Genomic DNA, 24,947 nt, shown 5'->3' with positions numbered 1-24,947 from the left:
TTTCTTTAGACTATATGTAAATGTAATATAATTTAAACCTAAAAAAGAGAATACAATTGGCCTTTTGTATCTGTGGATTGCACACACACACACACACACACACACACACACACACACACAGATTCAGCCAAGCCTGGATCAAAACCTTGTTGGTGCATTTGAGGCCTGTGTGTCTCAGCGGAGTTCAGTATGCCCTGTTCAGGTCTGAAGTGGTCAGTCTACTTACACACCAAATTTGGCTGCAAGATCAGCTTCTATATGGATGTTATTACGCTAAAGACTAAAACACGTACTATTTTAACTTGCAAAGTAATTTGATTTTTTAAAGAATATACTCTGTACCTCTGTTCCCTTCGAAAAGAGCTGATCAGCTTCCATCAATAGAAATAATTTTAATTAAAGAAAAAGATTTGGCCTCTACTGAACCTGTTCCTGTGAGCATTTGCTGAAGAATATAGCACAACAACTATTTACCTAGCATTTAGGTTGTAGGAAGTACTATAAGTAGTCAAGAGATGATTCAAGGTTCATGGAATGATGTGCATTTTATACATGAGACCTGAACATCAGCAGATTTCAGTATGTATGAAGGGTCCCCAATCCAATCTCCTTAGATATCAAGTTAGAACAATATATCCACGTTCCTGTCATAGAATCTGTAGTCTTAAACCTTGGGTGTTTTTTTTCCCCACACATTTATACGGCAGGTACCAAATCTAAAATAGGTGCATGGATTGAGTTGTGGCCCTGAGAAATTCGTATGTTGAATCTCTGTTCTCAGGACTTTCAATGGCGACTGTCTTCGGAGATCAGGGCCTTTGAAGAAGTACTTAAGTTAAAATAAGACCATAGGGTAGGCCCCCCAAAACTCAGCCTGACCAGTGTCCTTGTAAGAGGAGATTAGGACATTATAAGAGACATCGAGGGTTTGCACACCCAGGGCCAGCCAGGGAATGAAATACGGGAGGGAAGCCATCTGTAAGGGAAGGAAAGAGGCTTTGGAGAAAACCACACTGCTGGCATCATAATCTAGGACATAATCTAGGCTCTACATGACTGGAACCTCAATTTCTTTCTTCTAAGTTACCCAGTCCATGGCTACAACAGGTGCGTGCATAATAATTTGCTTAATGGTGTTACATAATGAAATAAGAATATCGTTCCAGACATGACCTAGAAAAAGTAGCTCGGAAAAGAACTAAGCATAGTCCAGTAGCTTGTTCTATCTATCTATCTATCTATCTATCTATCTATCTATCTATCTATCTATCTATCTATTGTTTATCTATTTGTTTTTGTGCCAGTCTTGGGGCTTGAACTCAGGGCCAGGGTGCTATTATTGAGCTTTTATTCTCAAGGCTAGCACTCTACCACTTCAGCCACAGCTCCACTTTTGGCTCTTTTTCTTTTTTTGGTGCTTAATTGGAGATAAGTCTCATGGGCTTTCCTGCTTGGGCTTGCTCCCAAGTGCAATCTTCAGATTTCAGCCTCCTGAGTAGCTAGGATTGCAGGTATGAGCCACTGGCACCTGACTGCTATATTTATTTAATATGGCTAGCTATGTTTAGATGCCCGTTCTACAAGCTACCAGCTGGTGGTGTCTCCTTTTTTATTAACAACAGCAATGAGTGTAACATCCATATCATTTGAAGAAATGAGATTTCTAGGTTATGGGGCTTTTAGGTGAACTATGGCCTTTAAATCAAGAAGGATATGAAGCAGATACTAGGCCTAATCCCTGCCCATCCTCCTGACCTTGGAAATTGCGATGCAGTGCTGAAATGTTTGTGAACCTCTGTGTGTGCGTGCATGTGTATGTGTGCACACAGATACACACATATGCACACTCCCACGCCCGCCTGTATGCCTCCACTTTATGTTTCAATTGGTGCCTTAGGTTTCAGGAAGCCTTTTTAGTTTCACAGAAATTTGGCATCTGAATGGTACCCTCTCTGCAAGATTATTTTGAAGAGCGATAATGATACATGTGAAAAGGCTTAGAGAAGTTAAAATTGATTTCTATATGTAAGGTATAATATTAGAAATGGAAAGCTTTAAGTGAGGTTGAACACAAATTGTTCTTTAAGGACAAGCAGAAAATGCGGCTGCTGTTTCCATCTCCAGCAGCCAGTCCAATCTCCCTGGCCTCGTCCCAGGGCAACGCCACCCCAGGGAGTGGAGGTTCCCAATGGAGACCAGAACAAGTGCTCACTTGGGACCAACCCTTCATTCTGTGGACTTGGTTGGAGCCCAAACTGTGCAACACGGAGGGAATCTCAGAATCCGCTTGTGAGGCAGAGCCTTCTCTAAATGAACCTGTGTTTGAGCTCTGCGAGGTCAGAACCTCCAATGGTGTCACATGGTACCACGAGGTTTGTGGAGACATTCACCAAGGCCGTGGCTCCCACCAGGAAGGGTGGGTGGAGTCAGAAGAGATAGCTGGGGAAGGACGACAGGACATGGGTTAAGGGCTTCCTGCTCAAAGAGTCTTACTTTTGATTTATTCTTACTTTTGACTTTTTAACTTGTCCTACTTATCAAATGTAACTGGGGGAAAAGTGACAATCAATTTAAGGATGTATATAAGGCTTGGGTATATGCTAACATTTTCCTTGTTCTATGCTCCCACCCTTTCCAACCAAGATAGCTACCATCCTCAGTCTGGTATGCTCTCTCTCTCTCTCTCTCTCTCTCTCTCTCTCTGTGTCTCTCTCTCGTGTGTGTGTGTGTGTGTGTGTGTGTGTGTGTGTGTGTGTTTAATAGGTGTTTTCTCCTACAAAATCATACTAGCTGTTCTGCACCATGCTTTGATCACTAATTTGGCTTTTGAAAACAATCTCTGCCCATATAAAATCCTAATAATAAAGCATATGGCATTGTGTCTATGTGTCAAGTTTACCATACCTACACTGAGTATCTATATTACTCCAGCCTTTCATGATTATAAAGAATCAGGTAATGGACATCAAATTTAGGGGCTTTTAGAAGTGTGCCTGCAGAATAGCCTGTACTTATTACCCTGCACTTAGTTATCCAATGACTGTGAGACTACATGTCCATTATTTTAATCAGCATAACATACTCTCCTTTTTCTTCTTTTGAGTATAACATCATTACTAGTCTTTCTCAGGTAGTAAATGATTCTTTCAAGAATAGCCACTGAAGTCAAGCCTCAGTTTCTATGTCTTCTGCATCGCTTAGGGGGAGGGTGACTGTATATGTAGGATTGAAATGTATAGATAGACATAGCTATAATAGTATATAGATGTATGTACAAACATATACATTTCTAGATGTAACAAATAATCATAAAAGTAAAAAAAATCTCAAGTTAAATAATTTGCTGAAGGTCTCAAAGCATGTGACAGAGTAAATATTTGATTTTGCTGTAATTGACTTTCCCTGAAATTATGTGACTGCAGAAACATCTGAAAAGTATCCATTCCGCTTTCTTCCAGACTCATTACTGGAAAAGAAGGAAGGAAGAGAGGGAGGGAGGGAAGGAGGGAGGGAGGAAGGAAGGAAGGAAGGAAGGAAGGAAGGAAGGAAGGAAGGAAGGAAGGAAGGAAGGAAGGAAGGAAGGAAGGAAGGAAGATAGGAGGGAGGGAAAAGGAAAAAAGAATCTCCAGAGAAGCAATCATTGGCAACACTGGCCCGCTCAGTCTGCCCATCTGACTCTCTAGACCCTCCATGTTTTGTGGAGAAAGAAGATCTCCTGGGAACTTTCCCCACAGAGTAGGGAGGAGAGTTTTGGAAAGGATGCAAATTAAGAGTGTAGCACCACATGTTTTTCAGTGTGAATCTTTGCAGCTTCTTATCCATCTGGGCCTCAGTTCAGAGCTGAGAGTTAGTGGGATCCAACTGGCTTCTTAACTAAACTGAGAGTGGCTTCTACAGCTGTGCAGAAAGGAACATTCTCAAACTGTGATTAGTGAGCTTCCAAGAGGAAAGCCACTCTGTGAATGCCATCTTCCTGCCCCAGCTTCTTTTCCCTTCTTGCTGACGACAGAGACAGTTGGAGAACCTCTAGGGCAGAGGGCAATCTTGTCTAAGTCTCTTGCTGGGGAGGGATTCCTGAAATCATAGTCTCTTGCAGAACTTCTCAGGCCCAGCTTCTTCCTAGGTACCATGAAAGGTTTTGGCAAAGTCACTTTACCTCCTCCACCCCCAGGGCCAGCATGAAACTGCATACGTGCATACAGCTCTGTCATTACATGAGTGTCATCTGTCTTGGTGACTATAAGGCTCTCCAGGCCCATAGGGCCACTGTCAGCCTGCACCAGCTTCCTGGAAGGGCAGTTATAATACGTAGGGATTTGGTTTAGTGGAAAGGAGACCTTGGGTTCTGGCCATACACCAGCCCATAGAGAGGGAAAATCACTTCCTGTCTCAGGGCCATGAAACACAAGAGCAACACCACATCTCTCAGTTCCTTCCTTTCCATCTAAGTGACCTGGAAACTCCAGGGACTAGGGTCCAAAAGTACTATCTCTGACTCAGGCAAGGAGTGGCTTCCACTAATTTTGTCTATCAGGAACCATCTGGTGGGGGGTGGGGGGAGACACCACCCCCTAACCTCCTACTCCTTGACATGCACAGAAGGAGAGAGAGATGAGATCACTGGATGTCATTACTCCACACCAATGTGCACATGAGGCTGTGCTCTCAATTGCCTTGATTTTAAATGTGAAGGGATGGGGGCCCAGCTGTTTAAGTGTCTGGGAGAAATTGGCTCCTAAAAGAAATCTTTCTGGCTTCTGCCCCATCTGATCTAAGCCAATGCCATGTTAATTAGAAGAGGAAGAAGCTGGGGTGGTGGCCAGGAGATCGGGCGAGCCTGCCACCTGGTTTGGTTTATGTTTCCATCTGCCTGGCACATTTGTCTGCTTGGCCTTGGCCTTTCTTTGGGAGGAAAATCTATACTGGAGTGATGTCTTTCCTGCTGTCATCTCATTGCTGGGTCGCCAGACACATGTATAGCTCTGATGTGGACAAAACTTTCCTATGTTGTTTATGTGACTGGCGTTGCTTCATGTGCTTTACACATAGCATTTCTAATTCTCCACACAACTTTATGGAGGTTTAGAGGACACAGAGGCACAGAGAGATTCAGTTTAACTGCCCAGAGTCACACAGCTAAAAGAATTAGAACCAGGATTCAAATCCGTAGTTCAGCCTTCGTTACGTTGTCTCACATGATGGACATCACCGCCTAGACTGAAGTCCACGTAAGAAGAGAACTCTTTTTATTATCCCCAAATAGGACCCTACATGCAGTGATGTGTAAGTAAGATTTATTGACTGGCTGGTGAGATAGGAAAAAGAGGCCCTAGCACTAACAGAATGCCCTTTAGACTCATGGTCTATTATAATAAAACCTCACTGCCAACTTCTTCATGGAACCCGGGACCCTAACACAACTGTGGCTAACTTCACTCACCACTGGAGGGGCATGAAGTCCCCACAAGGAATAGCATGCAGAAGTCAAGGAAGGGAATCAAAGGCAGAATAGGACATCTTTCTTAGTGAGACTCTTTGATGCTTCCCATTTGGCTAGACACTAAATGTAGTTGGCAGGGTTGACTGGTAGGCAGAAGAGAACCCACAGTGCTGAGCTTTACTCCCTCAGAGGGGCTCCCACTTTCACCCAGCCCCTAGATTTGCTACCAGGCATTCTACTTCCACCTTCCCTTCGGGGATCTGAGGAATGATACATATTCACTCTCTGCCCCCACCCCCTTCTGAACTCAAACTCGAATGAGAAAGGCTCCAGAAGCGAGGCAGACTGGGAGCAAAATTGGTGTGGCATATGTGGCTTATTTCTGGTAGGGCTGGTGTGGCACCTGTGGTTTATTCCTGGGGGGGGGGGGGCTGGGTGGCACCTGTGGTTTGCTCCTGGTGAGGCTGTTGTGGTATCTGTAGATCCCCTCAGGCTTCCATTTTAGGAGGATTTGGCGTGAGAGAGCATGTTGACTGTGGATCACTACACTCACTTGGAGCTATCACTTCATCCCAGTGGGCCAGCAAAAGAAAATTGGGCTCCTGAAGCCAGCCAGACGCTGACCACACTGAGGAGAGGCCTGGGTGGTGCTGGACCACGACAGCTCTGTCTCTCCCAAGCTCAGCCATCCGAAAAGGAAGTCACTCCCTTGGGAAGAAGGGCCTTGGGAGAACACAGACCCCAGTTAGTACCTTTCTAAGGAAACAGAAATAGAGGGAGGGCCTTAATTTGAGCACTGAGATGAGAGCTCAGCTGACCCCTGTCTTTGAGCCACACGAATTCAGGAGCCAAAAAAAGAAGCCGTGACCCAGAGGCTTCTGGGAAATGGGGTTAGCTGAACATGTTAAGAGTTGAAGCATAGAGAGCATTCCCAGACACTGATTCATGTTTGTAAGCAAGTGTAGCTGACTGGGAGAAATGCCTAGGCTTTGTTAGCATGGCCAGGGGAGGACACTGCTATTGGCATGTTTTCCTGCCTGGAACCCACACCAGGGGAAAATAGCATCCTAGATTTACATTTTAACTTTATATAAAGCAGCTTTAACATTTTTTGATAAGGTACTGAGGGGCAGGTGGCTGGGTGGAGACCAACTGCACAGGGCCGGGATGCGTGCCCAAGACACGCGCGTGACACGGGATTGCGACCGACGCGGAACTGCAGGCAAGGGATACTCGAATTTCATTCTAGAAACACCGGGAAGCCACCGATTTTTTTTTTTCCTTCACGTAATGACATGGCAATCAGTATATTTGAGAAAAGCAGCATGTTTTTCCAAGATGAATTTAGGGAAAAGTAGGGAAGTGAACATGTATGAAATTCTTATTCTTGGCTAAATGCTCTCGCCACATCGTGTGTCATTTCAGCCACGCATCAACCCTACAGGGCAGACATGACGATCTCAGTTTTACAGATGAGAAAATGCAAGCTCAGATCTTGGCAAGCAACTGGTAGGACGGAGATTTCCACCAAAGGCTAAATGACTTCCAATAATCAGGGCCCAGATGGAGCTCAAGGAATGGAAGCAAATGAATGGGCCACTAAGAGCATTACAAAGAAAACACTGACAGATGTTGACAACTGATGGAAAGGTGCTGGTGAAAATGAAGAGGTGAAAGTGACTCAAGGGACAGCCCTATCTTTAAGAATGTCAACAAAAGAAGCTTCAGTTTCCTTAAGGGACGGGAAATGATAGGGGCTGACAATAAATGGTTGTCTATAGAGGCCCGGGCATGTAGCATGTGTTTGATGAGGGTAATGTATGCATGTACACATTGGTAATATATGCAGATGAAAGTTGAAAGCATGTTTGAAATTCCACAGCAAAGAGATGTCTAGGAAGCAATTAAAAACATGTGGCTACAACTACTCAAAGGTATTTTTTAAAAGTAATAGAAATAAATAACAATACAAAGCTGGAGCTCAGAACAGATTATTCTACTCACATGTTCTACATTCGGCTGCACTGAGATAATTTCACTCTGAGGTGGGCTATTGTTGATAAGGAAGCATGTTTATAGAACAAAAGAAAAAAAGATTCAAAAGCCCAAATTTATAGGTACAGCAAAGGACAAAGAAAACAGAAAGGAAAGAGAAATTGGAGGTGCGGTGGGGGGGGGGGGGGCGAGGAACTGACTGCATTGTCAGGAGACAAGAGTCTCAAGGAAGACAGATATACGTGAGCCCTAAGAAGGTCAAGAAGGAAAAGACTCATGGACAGATGACCAGTAGAACAGCCAGAAGTAAGCACTTCTTCAAGAAAGCAGTTTTACTGACATGGTGAGAACAGAAAACAGACTCCAAGAGGTGACATGGGTTGCTAGCTGAACTACAAAAGTAATAAGTAAGGATTATCCATGAGCCCAAGCTTTGTCTTTTGTCTTAGAACATATGAAAAGATAAGGCTCTCAGGCAAAGAGACTCATTTTTCTATTTCTCTAAGACATATCCCGTAAGCAGAATTAGCCTCCATCTTCCTGCTACCCCCTAAAACAACACGCTTTGTCTTTCATGATGCAATGTCTGTATGGGGTCACTGCTTACCCTATCAGGTTAGCTGTTTCGATGTCAAGAAGTTAATGAACTAACTGGGGGTTAGTGCTGCATGCTAATGAGAAACATAGGCATCAACATGAAGTAGATTTGAGTTTGAATTGACTCCTAGGAAACTGACTGTGATTTTTGGCAAAACATTTGAACTCTGTGTGCCAAGTACCAGAAACTGCAAAGAAGGTTAGTCATTAGCCAACCAAGCCCTTCCATAAAAATGTATAAGGGTCCTCCTGTGACTAAGTTAGTTTTCTATCTACAAAGGGAGTGTGGTACTGTTGCTCTTTCCTGGCTGCTTTTGTCTATGGCCCACCTGTCCTTATCTTTTCATCCATCTAAACCTCCACCGTTCTCCCATTTCCACCTCCTGGGGCAGGAGAAAGGAAGTCCCTCTTCACTGACACCTGTTCTAATCTCTTCATGGTTTCCTGAGAGAAGCTTTCCAGCATAATGAGAGGGATCTCCGTTTACTGCAGAAACCATCACTTTGATTTGTGACTTCTTTCAAGGGCCCAAGTTGGCCTGACAAGTTCTCTTTCTCTAAGACTTGCACATCTCTGTAAAAACTTCCCAGAAGAGCCATGGGAGGGAGGCTTTTAAAGTTGCTTAAGAAATTGCCAGAGTTTCCATGGTAACCAGTCCCTGTGGAGTCGCCATCACATTCTGGGACTTTCTGTTTCCAGTGAAGGGTGGTAAAGCAACCTGTTCTTTTTCAACAAACACCCAGCAGTAGGTGTCTTTCAGCTACCCTTTCCTCTTTTCCTGCCTGCCATTTTCCATGGACAGTCCATTGTGTAAAAATAAGGAACCCCAATTCAATGCAGGCCCAGGAAATACAGGGGCTTGGCTGAGAGAAGGAGCTCATGATATTAGCCCAATCTATATCATCTTTATTCAGTAATTCAGACCTATCTGGCATGTCTGTGTTGGTATAGGCAGGCTGGCAAGAGGAGCACCCACTGGGAAGAATTCCTCCATCCGAGATGATAAGAGAACCAAAATCATCCCCTTAGCCTGGACACCAAGAACCAAGACCATACCTCACCGTCTATAGGAACACGACTTTGCTATCTCACATGAGGGACTATCTGAACCAAGAAAATAGTTTGATTACTCATTATGGAAACTTCCCCAAAGATTTGTCAATTGATCCGGTAAAACTATCCACAGTTAGTGTGCATCCTAAAGTCCTTTGGATCTTTCACCTCTTAAATTCTTACGTGCTGTTACCATCCCTCCTGACCAGACTTGGTTATCCTTATCCAACGTTTACACCATTATTCCTACCTAGCCTTAACCAAGTACTCATTCTGAAATGATGGCCTTAAACCAAACTTTCAATTCTCAATAAATTCTCCTCTTACCTCTTCCCTGCTGAGACCCTAGCAAACATTTTCAAGATGCTATTCTCCTTATCACATGAGCAATAAATTGCATCTTTATCATCTCCTTGATTAGTGTTCTCGACATTTTGGGAGCAGGTTTGACCAAAAGCAAAGGGGCTCACAATTTTTTTTTTTACTATTATTGATTCATCAGGACAGCAGGAGTTAGGTAGAAGGGGGAACTTCAAGCAGAATAGAGAACTGACCTGGTTTCTCAAGATTTTCTGGGGCCCCTGGAGTAAAAGACTGCAGGTCAGGGTGCATCCAGCAATGCCGGAAGCTGAACTGGCTTCCAGAATGCACAGCCTATGCAACTTCCTTCTTACCATAATGCTCTCCTATTGTGCTCTTAAAGTCCTCAGTGTTTGAACAAGACACACTGGATTTGCATCTTATACGGGGCCATCAAATTATGTAGCTGATCTTGCATGAGTGCAAAGCACTGCAAAACCTTCTGGGGGTACATCATAGCACCCTAAACCTGACCTGACTACCCCATGCATGGATGCTGTGTCCCATCTCAGTGGCACCAGGAATGGTAGCCTGTAGAGGTCCCAGGAGTGACACTCCAGAAGGTAACTAGAGACACAATACTGAATGCTGCCCAGTAGAGAGCCCTAGAGCATTCTGGAATACATGAAGGCCTAGTGACAATGCTTTTGTCAAATCTCTGACCACAGTCACCAAGATCTTTATGATCTAGACACTGCATCATCTCCATCTCACTCTGTGCCTATCACAAGCTCTTGCTCAACTTCTCCAGACTAAATAGGTTCATTGTCACCCCAAGTCCTTGCACATCCTTGTTCTTTTTTTCTTTTTTTTAGGGAAGGAGGTAGTTTATTGGAGATGAGTCTCACAGACTTTCTTGCCCATGCTGGCTTTGATCTATAACCCCCAGATCTCAGCCTCCTGAGTAGCCAGGATGACAGGCATGAGCCACCAGCTCCTGGCAATCCCAGTTCTTTTGGCAAGAAACAATCCTCCATCAAATCTTCCTAAGACATACTACCTCCATTCAAGCTTGCCTTTTGTCTGTCTCTGCAACTAGATGTAAGCATCCTGAAGACTTTATCCCATGCCCCACCATATCCCAGGTAAACAATGAATCCCAGGCGAAGATTTACTGAATGATTGAGACACTGAATGGGTGAATAGGGCAGTGATTAGCCAGAGAGGATTTCTTAGGCCTAGAGCAGACCTAGATGGTACCTGTATGGAGTGAGTCTGCTCAGACTCACAGTGGAGTGTTACTGAAGGCAGATATCTGTAATAGATATAAATGATACACTAATATCTAAAATGTACTAAGAACAATTCCGGGCATTGTTGTATGTTATTCATATGACTTAATGCTGTAATTCTCACAGTTATGCTGTAGCTGAATACCATGAATAGCCCTTTTTAGTGGATGAGTAAATTGAAGAAAAGCATGAGAGGTAGATAAAGAAATTTCCCATGTCACGTGGCTACTCCAAGGCCCTCCTGATCCTGGATTAGGTCTCTACAGTAGAAGTATACATTCCTTCTTTGAACTGAGTGATACTTCTTCTTGAACAAACACTGTCATCTCCAGTTAGGCAGCAGGAATGGGAGGATGCTTATGGGCTCCCTTTCCACACAGGCACCAACCACCCTCCTTCCCATCTCCTTCCCGGGTCTGTCTGGGAAGTCAAGGACAAAGCTGTCCCCTACTCCAGTGAAGACGTGGCACTGTGGCTTTGTGGACAGGTAAAAGGGCACACGAACATGGCTTTCGCTGACTAGATTTGAGTTTGCAGTGTCAAGGCTGCTCACTGTTCACTTCGGAAGCCCACATCTCTCCCAGGGGTTGCTGGTACTTGGTCTTGGCTTGATGTTAGTAAACTTGGATATTATTTTCTACTGCTCCCAGCAATGGTATGGAGGCTTGAACTCAGGGCCTCACATTCTCATCAGCCTTTTCCCTCTGCTTTTTTGGCTCACAGCTGGTACTCTGTCACTTGAGCCGCACCTCGACTTCTGGATTTTTGCTGGTTAATTGGGAATAAGAGTCACACAAATTTATCTGCCTGGGCAGTTTCTAAGCCTCGATTCTCAGATCTCAGCCTCCTGAGTAGCTAAGATTGTAGGTGTGAGCCAATGTAAGGGCTGACCTGAAAACTGGAGTAACTGAATATAAGTTTTAGTGTTAAAATTATAACAGCTTCTAAACCCTGGTGATGACTTCATGATAGAGGGCTATACCCCCACCCATGAGACTAGTTTCTTATAGTTTGACGTTTAAAAATGTAGGGGGCACTTGTTCACCTCTATACCTGGGTAGCAACCATAGTAACAGACAGTAAAAATGATCATAGACATATACTATAGAAATAACCATAATAGTAGTAGAAATGCCATGGTAACTGTCAGGTTGGTTTACTTATGATTGAGTACTGGATTGTTTTAGCCCACTAAAGCTTGCTTAGTGGTAATGGGGAAACATGGTCGCAATTGTTCAAATAAAGTTGGTACTAGGTCAGCCTGACCGCAATATTCTGCTTCCGTAAATGGCTTGCTTAACCCATTTGTGTCTTGCTCTATCCCAACCCCCTGCAGCAGTGCTATGTGACCACCTGTTGTCAGTTCCTGATATTGAGGCCAGTTCCCGATATCAAAACCAAAATAGATAACTGAAAGGGTAGATAGCCAATAGAAATAGGACAAGACTTGCTTGCTAAATGCCATCCAATCAAGTATCTGCCATATTGGAAATACCCTGCCCCTGTTGTAATGACAATAAAAACCCTGCCTATCGGGGCTCTCAATCCAGATCCGTTGCATCGGTGACGGTTGGGAGTCCAGGCCTCGAGCTTGCAATAAAGACTCTCGTGCATTTGCCTCGGTATCGGCTCCTTGGTGGTTTTTGGGGACCGGAAATCTGGCATAACACCACCAGTGTCTGGCTCCAAATGACTTTTACCATCATGAGTTATCTGGCAAGGATTTGTTTTGAATGTAGTTAGCAAATACTAATAAATATTCAAATATGTAGCTTCCAAGGGGCCAGGCATGTTCCAGGGTATAAAGTCCTTTGTTAATCTCTGTTTAAGATTTTGAAAGACTGCAAGATAAGAAGTCTAGGGAAGAGTCATGATGTTCTAGTGAAGTCTTACACTAATCTGTCAAAACAGATAAGCAGGATAAATAGATGGCCTTCATGCCAGAGCCACCCTTGATTGGATACAAAAGACTTTATTTGAGGCATTCATATTTCTGGTAAGCTTTGTATCTTGGCAAGTCATTGGTTTATTAAATGTATTCTTCTTTCCCCAAATTATCTAATTTACATGGTTCTCTGTGCTACGTCTCCCTCTCTGACCCATGAGTCATGAAGTCATGGCCTGAAGGTATGAAATAAAAGGCTAAGTAGAAATTTGGTCATGTTTCTAAGTAGGGTGCCAAGAAATGGGGGGTGGGGGGGGGAAAGGTCACTAAATATGAGGTCACAAAGACAATGGTTTCAGGGAAGATGAGCCATAGGGAAGTGGAAAAGAGGAGGCTCGAGGACACATGACAAGTAGACAGGCAGAAGTAAGCAGGTATGTGTGAACAGTGGCAGGGAGTGGCAAGGCAGAGCAGGGTGATGGGGAAACCATCACTTTCTAAGCATTCTTAACTCAAGGCAAGACACCCGGGGGTCTTGGGCTTTCGAAGTAGCTGGACCATTGTCAAGGCCTCTCTCTGCCAAAAGAAGGATGTTAATGGCCAGTGTCTTGAGGTTCATTTTAAAGCTGGCTACAGATGCCAGGCATTCGGCATCTTTGGTTTGTCTATCACGGCAATCACTCAAACCCAACAGCCTGAGTTTCTTTAGGGCTTTGTTTTCATTCCTCTTGACAGGCTAGGAAGGTAGAGAACGTCACACCGATCACGGATGGTAGGGAAAGAACCTTTCCTGCTTTCCTGTTCCCATTACAATGTATGCCCTCAGTTCTGGCCACCATCCCTTCCATGGGTCCCTTCGTGCCTTCAGGAGGGAGAGAATGAAAGAAGGAGTCATGGTGGGGCTTACAAAAGGCACAGCGGGGATGCAGTGAGAATGGCAGGTCTGCTGAGAAGCACAGAACTGGGGTCATGCCAGTGTGAGAAGTGTGGCCCGAGGCCCTGGGCTCATTCTTCAGCTCCTCAAGGAGGAGGAGAAAGAAGAGGAGGAGGAGGAGGAGGAAGAGGAGGAGGAGGAGGAGGAGGAGGAGGAGGAGGAGGAGGAGGAGGAGGAGGAGGGGGAGGAGGAGGACGAGGGTGATTTAGTGGGGCATAGGAATCTTCAACACAAGATACTGAGAGCAGAAACAGCAGGGTGGGCTGTCACAGTCCAGGCTGAGCTCATGGGCCAGGCCTTGGCTTCCATTCTTCCAGCTACTAACTAAGTGATCTAGGACAGCTATGTGACACAACTACTCTTATCTAAAACACCACGAGGTCCAACTGGATGGTGTCCAAAAGTCTTTCCCGTTTCTAAAATTCTATGAGTTCAGTAAAATCAGAAGTCCCTTTATGAACTCTATGTACAATTCATACTTCCAAAAGAAATGAGACATTTTATAACAGAAGCAGAAAACCCTATGTCTATTCAAATAAAGATAGGAAGTGGAAACAGAATCCCAAGGAAGGGAGAGCTGATTAGAACAAGGATGGAAGATGGCACAGGATGCTTTCTGGAGGAATTGCTGCTCTATCAAGACAACACCAAAATGCTGTTGCTTTTGGTTTCATATAATTCACATTTCCAATTCATTGGTCCAACAAATACTTATCAAGAAGGCAGATCCTATTCCCAACACAGAAGATACCATGGTATCACGAAGGCAGGCAAGCTTCTGAAGCTCATGGGGTTTACATCTTGGTGAGAGGAGAGAGACAGTGAACAAATACAAGGTGTGAAAAACACTTCAGACACCTCTAGTCTCCAGATCTTGTTTTCTAATAGCATTCTCCAATAATAATAAAAAGAAACAAAGATCCTCAAGAAGTGGCTGATTATAGGACCTGGGCCGGAAATACACAAGGCAAGTTAGAGCAAACAAATAAGAAGCACTGAAAGACAAAAGCCCACTTTCATGGAGATATGTCAAAGGAGGGCAAGAGCTAATTGAAATCAAAAGCTGGAACAGCAACAAAATAAAAAGGCATTGAATTTATAACCCAAAGTGTAAAATAAATGCCCATGAGCCTACACTGATACAAATAAGCAAATGACTGACTAGTTTAATAAGTAGAGACACATCTCTCAAGAGGAAGAATTATAAATAATTTATATGCACATTCCACCCCCAAGGGAGTTTTCTCGTGCCAGTGCTCTCTCTTAGCTTTCCACACCTCATACAAGGCCATACATAGGGACTTTCTTCCAAAGAATATGTGGTATGGAAATGGGGGGGGGTAATTTCATAGTGGAGAATCACAACAAAGGCACAAAGGCCATCCATCATCACAAGTGATAGTGAAATGATGTGATAAAAATGGCACTCTGTAATCTCTTTCCCTAAATTCCTAATCATAAGAATATCAGACAAATCTCAACAGAGAGACATCCTACAATATGCTTCCAACAGCTTGTTATAACTGCCAAAGTCATGGAAAACAAGGACAGTCTGAGAACTACTACAGCCAAAGAAGAGCCTAAGATGACATGAGAATTAAAAGCATTTGTGATCCTGGATGGGATCCAGGAACAGAAAAAGGAATCTGAATTAACTGTGGACTTCCGGAACATAATGTACCAGCAATTATTGATTAATTATAACAAATGTACCATTATCAATGTAAACATGTTAATAAAAAGGAGAGTAGTCAAGGGAGGTCATCGTGTGTGTGCGTGTGTGTGCGCAGGTGTATGTGCACACGCACGTGTATGAATGGACCTTTGAGTGGGACTCTTAAGTCTGAAGAAGAATCCATCCAAGAAGTGTTGAGGGAAAGTGCTATGAGCAATGGCGTCAGCCGGCTCCAGATCCCTGAAGTCACACTTGGTGTGTTCTGGGATGAGCGAGGCAGCCAGTGTGAGCTAAGTGACGCGGGTACAGGGCTGTGTACAGGAGACATGAGTTAGGCAAGATCAGCTAGACTGTACATGGGTCCTAAAGAAGATTTTAAGTTCATCTAGAAGCCACTGGACTATTAATAGTAAGTGAGTGGTATTTGATCGGCAGTTAAAAAATTAGGTTCACTGCTCTGTTAGCCCAAGTGGAGACAGATCCATCTGGTAGGAGGATCCAGTATTGGTCTTGACAAGAGATGGCAGAGCCTTAAGACTCAGCTGGTATACAGAGCATGGATGGCTTCTGGTGCGGGTGAGAGAATTATGGGAGGAGTCTGGGAAGGGTGGGACATCATCATTCCATAGACATCTGCTCACAAGGTGCTTGCTCTCCCGGAGGGAAACACGGGTGACCACCTACTCCACGCTCCCCTTTCCAAGCAAGCTGCCCCCCCCCCCCCGTGTCATCCTGTTCCTGAGCTTCTGAACACTACTGATGATTCATCGGGACAACTGCTGGCATCCAAGGCTGCTGTACCAGTATGAGCTAGAATCTCCCTGGAGCCACTGCCAACAGGGAAGCCGGGTCCCACCCACCTCCCCTCCCCTCCCGGCCAGACAACATTGCCCGGCTTAATTAATTGCCTCCTTTGGGTGAGGTATTAATTAAGCAATTGGTTGTGTTATTTCACAGTACAGGGTGCAAGATGCCCTCTCTTTAACTCAGAAATAGTTACATCTGGAATAGAGAAATACCCAGTAGGGGCTGAGTCACAAAGAGGAAGAATTGATGCAGCAAAGAGGAAGACTTGGTGCACAAAGACGGTGTGAATAGAGTCTCTCTGTGTTTATTTTGGCCCTGGATAGCTTCACCTATAAGGTCACCTGCAATTCCATCTTTGGAGTCATGACACCGTTCTTGCTGCCCCCTTCTTTTTCTACCTGCGCACTACCTCCATGCTAGTCCACCCCAGAGGCTGTTGGTTCCCCTCTGTTCGCTTTTACTTGCAGCTGAACCAAACCCTTTGGCTATGTGTTTGTGTTCAGCTACAACTCCAGAGGAAAGCTCAGGCTATAGGAACTTCTTTGTCCCCACTCTTGTAAAAATATCTGCATGGTGTGAGTGAGTGATGGTTTAACTGTATCCAACAGGTGGCTGTCACAAGTGGCTGACACTCCAAGTTCTTCAACAGAGCCACCATCAGAGATTCGCCCTTAGCGATCAGGCGCTGGTGAGGTTCTGAGAAACATTGATGCTGACATGTCTCTCCAACACAAGGGCTCTACAGGTCAAGGTGTATCGGCACAGCACAATCTCTTGCAGCACAAGGCTTACAGAAGTAGTCGTCAAAGATCAAGGTTACAAAAACAAAAGCCTTGGACAACAAGTCACTTCTATTTTGCTGCCCAGCCTCTCAGTATAGCTGTCACAGCTGAGCAGGGCCTGGTCACATGCAGCCTCTGTACCTCGTTTGTTCACCGGAATAATCCCCACTTCCTAACTAAATCAAGCTTCTAGATCAGCACATAGCAGCTTCCCTAGGCTTCTGGGCTCCTAGGGCCAGGTCTCATCTCACTGCAAAGGACACTAGATTGAAGTGGGGGGCGGGGAGCAGGCTCCCTCCCATCCCTCAGATTTTCTTTCACTTTCCAGAAAAGACCATCATTGAAAGGCTCAGCAGCTAATGGCATTGTTCATCACTCCTTTCTGTTGGTCCATGGCCAAAAATATGAGGCTATCATTTCCCACGCAACCTTTTCGGAGGATATCACTTTACCTAGGGACACAGATGGCAGAGCTCCAGGGTGGACGGGAAGTCTGCGTGACCTGTGCACGAGATGGATTCATTCCAGTTTAGGTGATGCCCAGTTAACAAGAAATAGCAGTTGGTATAGCAGCTTCCTCAAAGCCTGTTATCACACCAATACTTTATCAGAAAGTATGCTTATGTGACATAGAAAATAGACACATATCCAAGAAAAGAAAACCTATCTGGGCCCTCAGTAGGCCCTCCCACTAATGCCTGAGGCCTGTTGGCACTGAACTCTTTCTTTGCTGCACATTGCTTGGAGAAATAGTCATAAAAGGCCAAGATTAAATCATGAGAAGTCTTGGGCAATGAGCTTGTCTCTCATATTGCAAAATAGTAGAGTTAGGGAGAGCTCGGAAACTCATCTGGTCTCCTGGCTCTTGATGCTGCAGGTAAGGAGCTTGGCTTGGTGTGGGCGGGGCACGGCATCAGTGTCTGTAAAAGTTCCACAGGGCTCTCCTGTACGCAGTGGGTGGGGACCACAACCTGCACGGAGAGGAGAACAAGGCTCCTACTGTGCCACCCTGCAAGGAGTGGCCTCGAGATGTTGCCCAGAGCCCAGGCGTCTGGCTGGTGTCTCAGCAATGGGAGAGCTCCAGGCACCCTTCTTGCCTTCACTGTCTGCCTCTCACCCCGTTGGGAGGGTCTCAGGTGGGTAGGAAGGAGATGGTCCAGTAAGAGTCACAGCTGTTGGCCTCACCACTATCTCCACGCAGTCTTGCTTTTTGTCTGGCCTGTAGTGTGTGACTTGACCAGGGGGAAAAGAAGCCAGCCAATCACCTTCTGGTTGTTTGTTTACAAGCTGAGGGAAGCAGTCAAGAAGGAAGTTCTTGAAGAGTTGAAAGGTCTCAGGCCTAGCACCTGGCAGGAACTGAGTCTGTGTGTGTCTGAGGACAGCAGACAGTAGAGAACATGCCTAGGACCTGAAACACTCAGAAAGAGGTGGAGATGAAAGCCAGCCAGCCCCCAGGGCTCTCTGGATTCCTGCTCTGCCCGAGGCCTATTTGCTCAGCTTTTCTGGGATTCCTGGGAGACCTCTCTAGAGCCGCAGGAAAGCCCTGTTTTAGAGGAGCGTGCTTTGTGTATTGAAAAGAGCCTCAGTGCTAGGCCTCACTACAAACAGAACTGCCTCACTTTTAACTTTCTACATTCCATGGGGTCCATATAAAAGTTGGATTGCGAAAAGGCAACAAAAAAGGGACTCCACTGCTAAAACACAGTGTGGGAATCATGAGCTGGTTTGATTCCTTATTTCATTGAAGGGGACCGAGGCCCAGAGAAAGTAAGTGAGGCTCTTCTGTGAGCCTTTCTCTGTAGCAGACCCGGAGGATATTCAACCCACTATCACAGAGTTTCCATGTTCCGATCTCTCCCCATCTCTGCTATAACCACAGATGTGGGGGCTAAGGGGAGGCAGTTCTGCCAAGAGACATCCTGATTCCGATGGCAGAGAATTGAGGCCTGCACGGCAGCTCCTTGAAAGCCCTTGCTTATCTTGGGCACGGGAAGAGTGTGATTCAAAGAAAAGGGCAAGCGTTCAGGTCCCATTGTACAATGTTCTCTGGGCCCCAGAGATCTTTCTGTGCAGTGAGAGAGACAGGTTCTCCTCTCCCTCAAATTAACCTGTAGAGGATGAGTCTCCTCTACTCAGAAATACTGCCAGGCCACAAAGGGGACCTGAGTTGGATATATACATGGTGCCTGAAGCTAATCAACGTTTCCTGTGGACTCACTGGCCCTTGTTTCCACAAATATGTCTGATTCCCTCTGTCTAATCCCACACCCCTTCTACCAAGCTCCCTATGATCCGCCCTTCTGCCTCCTGGAGCAGTCTAAAACTTCAGCTCTAGACTGAGACTCCAGCCAGGAAACAAAAGGGTGCATTCTAGCTCTTAAGGGAAGGAGGAGGCACAGGCAGATGGTGGCTGAACTTTTACTTCGTGGGATGCCATATTATCATATAGCTGTGCAGTTCTCCTTATATAAAATCCCTGTTAAAAGACATTGGTTTAGCTCAACGGCCATGACAGTGACTTCTGTGTTAGGGAAGGGATCCTGACGCGGAAGGGTTAAGCCTTGTCTCCCACCATTGCTTTATTTTAAATGGCAGGGGAGGAGGTCATGTAGGAGGAAGGTTAGGACTCAAGGGTGAACACGGGCCTTTGGAGAGGAAGTTCACTGCTCAGGAAGTACCTCCTCCTTTCTTACCTTTGGAGAGGAAGTTCACTGCTCAGGAAGTACCTCCTCCTTTCTTACCACACCAAAGCACAGGGCCCAGGTATATTATAGGCCCAAGTACATCGTGGTTCATGCGTCCCCTGGATTTCCATCTGCCATAGCCCAAATCTCAAAGCCATGGTGTGTGTCTCCCATACTGGGCAGTCAGATCCCCGGTCCCCTAGAGGGTGCAGACCATGTCTTATTTTTCTTTGGCATCATTAACAGCTGGTGTGCTGGCATGTAGGAGCTGGGAGACCTTTCGATGAGCCAATGAATGAGGGAACGAGAAAAGCCCTAATCAGGTCACGGCTCAGCTGTCGCTCTCTCGCGCCATTCTCCCACCACTCCAGGCACCGGGATCTTTCCTCTCCCCATACCCTCCCAGGCCAGCTGCCTTACCTCCCATGAGGAAGAGAAGCCCTGCCACATACTGCATAAGGCCTCGGTCCCAGCAGCAGCCCAGCACTCCGATGATCCAGCCGAAGAGGATGATGGCCACCGCCATGCCCATGAAGCCGGCCGTCATTCTGCGCAAGTCTGTGGGGAAGGCAAGCGGGCGGCAGTCAGTATCAGAACCTGGGATTCAGAGCAGGGGCAGAGAGGGTGGATGCTGCTGGGTCAGCACAGCAACTTTCCCTTTCCAGACAGGCTCCTCCATCAGAACGTCCTTTGCAGAGCCTCAGAGGGTCCCTGGTGACGGCTCCCTATTGCCCTTTGCTGGGTTTCTAAGCCAAAAAAGAGCGCATCCTGCTAACACCACCGTTGCTTGCATACATCATTTGTGCCAGGCAAGTGCTGTTCTTCCCATGCACCTATGTCAACCTTCAGGGATGGAGTTGCTTTGCTCACTGTCTCCAATAAAAAGAAACAACTTGCTGAAGCAAAGCAACTCAGAAGTTGCAGCACAAGGACCTGAACCCAGATTAACGTGGCTCATGGCAGAATCAGTCAGCCTCTCCGAGAGACAAGAACCATGGAGGTGCACTGTTGGCGCTGAAAAGGATTTCAATCCTGTGGCTGCTCCATGCAGCTCATGGGGGTTTGTGTTCCATTCCCACCCCTCCGAGCTGGCTCTCGAAGCTTCGGCTTGCCTGCGTGCGTGAGGGGCTGCAGTGTGCCCCTTTCTTGCACTTGACCCCAGTCCTCCCCCCTTAGGTCAGCTCTGTGTTCAGTGTCAGGACCTTTCCTGCTCCACTCCTCTCATGACCCTTCAGAAAAGCCAGGAATGGCTCCAGGAGGTAGAGGGTCCTTCCCAGCCCCTCCCTCCCCGCCTCCCGCCCTCCAGGCAAACCATGCCTTCCACCTGCCCTGTCTCCACCTACAGCTGCCTCTTGCTCTAGCTCACATCTGGACCTGGACCTACCCATTGGCTCCAGCCTACCCACAGGCCTCCACACAAAAACAAAGCCATTTGTCCAGCTCTGACGCCCCTGGGGCATGGCAGAGCAGCCTGAACTGGCAGAGGGAGGGAGACGTTCATCTCTCAGAGAGGAGGAGGAAGTGTGAAGGGGCGCCCGCCTGCAAACAACCCAACACTACCATCTCACCCCAGAGACAAATGCCCCAGGATCTTTGTGGAGAATGCTTTGCAGTCTTCAGACCTCATAAGGGGGCATCTCCTCCATTCTTATTTCACATCCTAGCCAGAGCTGCCATGCAGAACAAATAAAAGAACCTTGGCCCCATTTTGGCTTGAGATTCTTCTGGAGAAGGGATCTGATCTTTTTGTCCTAACATGAAACATCAGACACTGACCACCCTAGCTGGGGAATGGAAAGGGGCAGCCATAGAAGGGAAAACACGGCTGACCTTCCCCTCCAAAGAGGCAGGAGCTGTAAAAGAAGCCAGACAGAGCCCTAGACTCCAGAGGCAGAGGTCCTCAGGAGCAGCTGAGCACATTTCAGTACCGCCCAGTTCTTGGCCTTCCCCTGCCAACCTGGCAAGCCTGCCCTTGCCAGGTAGAAGTAACACTCGCATCCTCACTTCTGTGAACTGCCAAGGATGCCTCATTATCACGCAGCACCGTGCTGATTGCTCATATCACTAAATGAGTCAGATGAAGCTTTGTTGAAAGTGTGGTTTGATTACAATATGAACACGTGAGCCAAACTTTCTGAACAGCCAGCCACCGCCAGCTTGAAATAAGAGAAGGAGAGGATCAGCCCCACTTGTCATACTTCTTATTAAACTTCCCAGGACTGCCCTGTCTCTTCCATCTCCCCAGATGCCTCAGAGTAGTCTTTTCTGACTTGAGTACCTTCCTTCTTCACCACAGGGAGTCAGCCAAGAGGGCCTGAGCTGCCTCCTCAGTGTGTGTGTGGGGGGGGGGGGGGAGGTCCCCATTGGCCACACAGGCCATCTGCATTGATTCCTGGAAATGGGATACTGTCTAATCAAAGCTTCAAGGGCAAGAAAAGATGAGAAGGAAGGGAGGCCAGCTGGCTGTCCCTGCAAGGAATGTTTAACTCATGAAACCTCCTCTAACACCTGAAACTTCCCTTCAGGAGGTTTAACCCCTGGAGAGGAGGTCCCAAAGTTGGCACATCCACTCTGGGGACTTTCCTTTAATGGTGTAGGATGGTTCCAAGGGTTAAGGATCTTGTCCCCTCTGTCCTCACTGGAGACAAAGGATTCTACAGACCCTCCTCTGCTGCAGGTTTGAGTCCCATTTGGCCTTGTTCATTGGAAGGCCTGTACTGGTTCCAAGGTGCTACCTGCAGGGTCAAGTGGACAATGGGTCCTATCTAGTGAGTGTACTTTAACCCGATATGGAGGGGAAAAGGACTGGCAGGGAAACAAAAGGGAAATGCAAAATCAGAAAAGCGAGAAAGTAGTAGATATTGGAAGACTAAGAACAAAGTGTTTCAGGGGGAAGAGAGATCAGAGAAGCAGAATGAAGAGAACAATGGCTCTTCCACAAATTCTGGGCACACACCTGTCAGGTAGGTCCCAGGTCAGGCTGGAGCTGTTACCCTCCCCCTCCCTGAGATTAGAGTCACTCCCCTGTTATCTACTGGGCTTTGTTAGCAGAAATGGAAGGTGGTATTAAGTTGTTAGTGTGGAAGCCAGGATGATAGTTATTTTGTTCTTGGAGAGTTACTCAAGTTATCTCCACAATAACTCAGGCAAACTGAAACAACTCACAAAAGAAGTAAGACAAAATATATGCCTATTTTGCAGACTAGAAAGCAAGGTCCAGAAATGTTAAATCATTTATCGACAATCTCCAAACCAATGAACTGCAAGAAGAGTTAACAACACTACTGAGTTATATGAGGAATTGGAGAATGGAATTGAAGGCCTACTGTGTTATAATGATTGATTGAACTAACAGTATCTAGCACTTCTTCCAAAGTCAGGCCAGAATTGCACTTAAAAGATTTGTTTAAAGACAGATGTCCACAACTTTGGAAAAACAGGAAAGATGATGATCACAAGCAGACTTGAAGCTGTGGAACCGATACACTGATGGTGTCACTAACTGGATAGTAGAGCTTAATCTACAGCTAGCATCCGGAAGCTGAAAGCCAACCTGCAGTATCTCCCAAAGGCTCAGAGACTGGCACATATAGGTCTCCCTGGATCATTAAGCAAAGTGGAAAGAGATCACACTTGGTGGAGGTTATTTGAGAAGGAAGTGAATTCTCAGATTGTCCCCAATCCTTACCAGTACTCCACACCACTGAGGGAACTCTCTTCTCACCCAAAAGGCATATAACAGAGCTCTGGGGAATGGTAGTCTCAAGCTAGGGGAGGAGTGGGCAGCACAGGTGCAGACCGGAGTGTGGTCTGAAGTTCCCCACCACACTCTGATAAGGATGTTAAACCTAACCACTGAAACACAGACCTCTTCTACTTGACTCCTCGAGCTGGCTGCCAGCTCTTCACCTTGCACTCCCAAGTCTGACTAGATTTTCTTGCCCTATGAGTAACACCTTCATGAACCCCCAAGTTAGCTTGGGGTTCCCTCACAGATTTGGTGCTCTCAGGCAGCTCTTTCATAGCCCTCTTTTAAATAGAAGCCAGCAACCAAGCATCTTCAGAGATCTGAGCAAAGTCTAGAACAGTAGGGACCACAATTTGGGGGAAACTGTTAACAGGGAAAAGCAAATTTAAAATGATTAACATCTCCAGACAGACAAGAGCCAAAAGATATTGACTCCATGAAAATAAAACTCTATTAAAAACAACCAGCTGGAGAACAAAAACAATATCTTGAAATAAAATAACAAAATCAACATCTATGAAATTTATATTATAAATTCAATTCTAATTACTGTATGAATGGCCTGTTGTGCTCCAAAAAAGAAAGAAAGAGGAAGAAGCTTACAAAACGAACACAGTAGAATAGCAGAAAATGATGAGGGAGAGAGAAAAGAAGACTCAAAAGATGATGCCAAGGAACACATTCACTTACCAAATGTGGTCCGTGAGGGTCTGAGGAATGGTACCCTATCATACCATTTGAACTTGATGGCATTCTATTGTATTGTTTCTATTAAGTTTTCCGTTACTTTTTGTTTGCATTTGTGTTAGTTCCACTTATCATCAAGCAGTTTGTAGAAGCCCCATGAACATTCCTTGATTCTCACCTTCCTTGACTTACGGCATCCAGTCCATCTTCCCTCTTCAGGAGTAAGAGAAAGATTGCTAGCTGTTTTTTAGATTCCTCACTAGGCACACAGCTGTGTTTCATACTCAGGAATTTACATAGCTTGTGTTTCCTTCACTATTTCTTTCTGGAATTTTAGAAAAATGAAAAGAGAGAAGAAACTAACTCACCTAACTCTGTGGCCTTGGAAAAAGATTGCAAAAATATTAAAAATATTACATTGGCCTAAAAATACTCCCTTTGGAAAGAACCTTGAATAATAAATTTGATTCTGCAGGCAAAAGCCCAGGATGAAAAATCTTCTCCTGAACTGGGTTGCATTTTAATCTATTATCTATATTCCATGACTCTAACATTTAACATTCTAATTTTTAAAATGAGAGAGCTGCCTCTTCGACACTTTGGAGTTCAGTTCAGCATGGTGGAAAGAAGTGGACAGAGAGAGGCTACTAATCAGGGAGGTAGAGGAGGAAAGGTAAGAGGAACCATTAAATAGAGACAGGAAAAGCAGTTCTCCCACATGGAAAAAGATGTTGTTGTTAAAGTGAATATTCTTATTAACATGTAAATGCAAAGGTATTGCTTGCAACTCTATTCAGGAAACCAGGATATCTGCATTTAAATTAACACGACTTAGAGAAGAAAAATATATATTAGGTGCTAAATGTCTATTTGCTCTTTAAAGACCTTATACAGAAAAATGATGCTGACTGAATTGTTTTTAGCCTCATAAAGATCATGAAGGCAAGAGGTGCTAGACCTTGCTTCCAGGTAAAGACTGGATCTAGAAAGTACATTGTATTAATGGAGCCAGGAGTAAGAACTTACAGTGCTGCTCTGCAGGTGAAGACCACCAAGACCACAGTCCTG

At 45.5% G+C, this 24,947-nt stretch overlaps 1 protein-coding gene across 1 annotated transcript in view; it reads right to left on the bottom strand.

Annotated features, from left to right (window-relative positions):
- Tmem178b (transmembrane protein 178B) overlaps positions 1-24,947 on the bottom strand; it is a 341,487-nt gene that overhangs the window by 7,131 nt on the left and 309,409 nt on the right. Inside the window, exon 3 of the mRNA XM_048340351.1 lies at positions 19,865-20,002. Coding sequence (XP_048196308.1) covers positions 19,865-20,002 — 138 coding nt within the window. The remainder of the gene's footprint in view (positions 1-19,864; positions 20,003-24,947) is intronic.

Source organism: Perognathus longimembris, chromosome 2 (assembly GCF_023159225.1).
Source record: "Perognathus longimembris pacificus isolate PPM17 chromosome 2, ASM2315922v1, whole genome shotgun sequence".
Taxonomy (NCBI): Eukaryota; Metazoa; Chordata; class Mammalia; order Rodentia; family Heteromyidae; genus Perognathus; species Perognathus longimembris.
The sequence above is the reverse complement of the archived record's forward strand: the minus strand, read 5'-3'. Positions and strand labels throughout refer to the sequence as shown.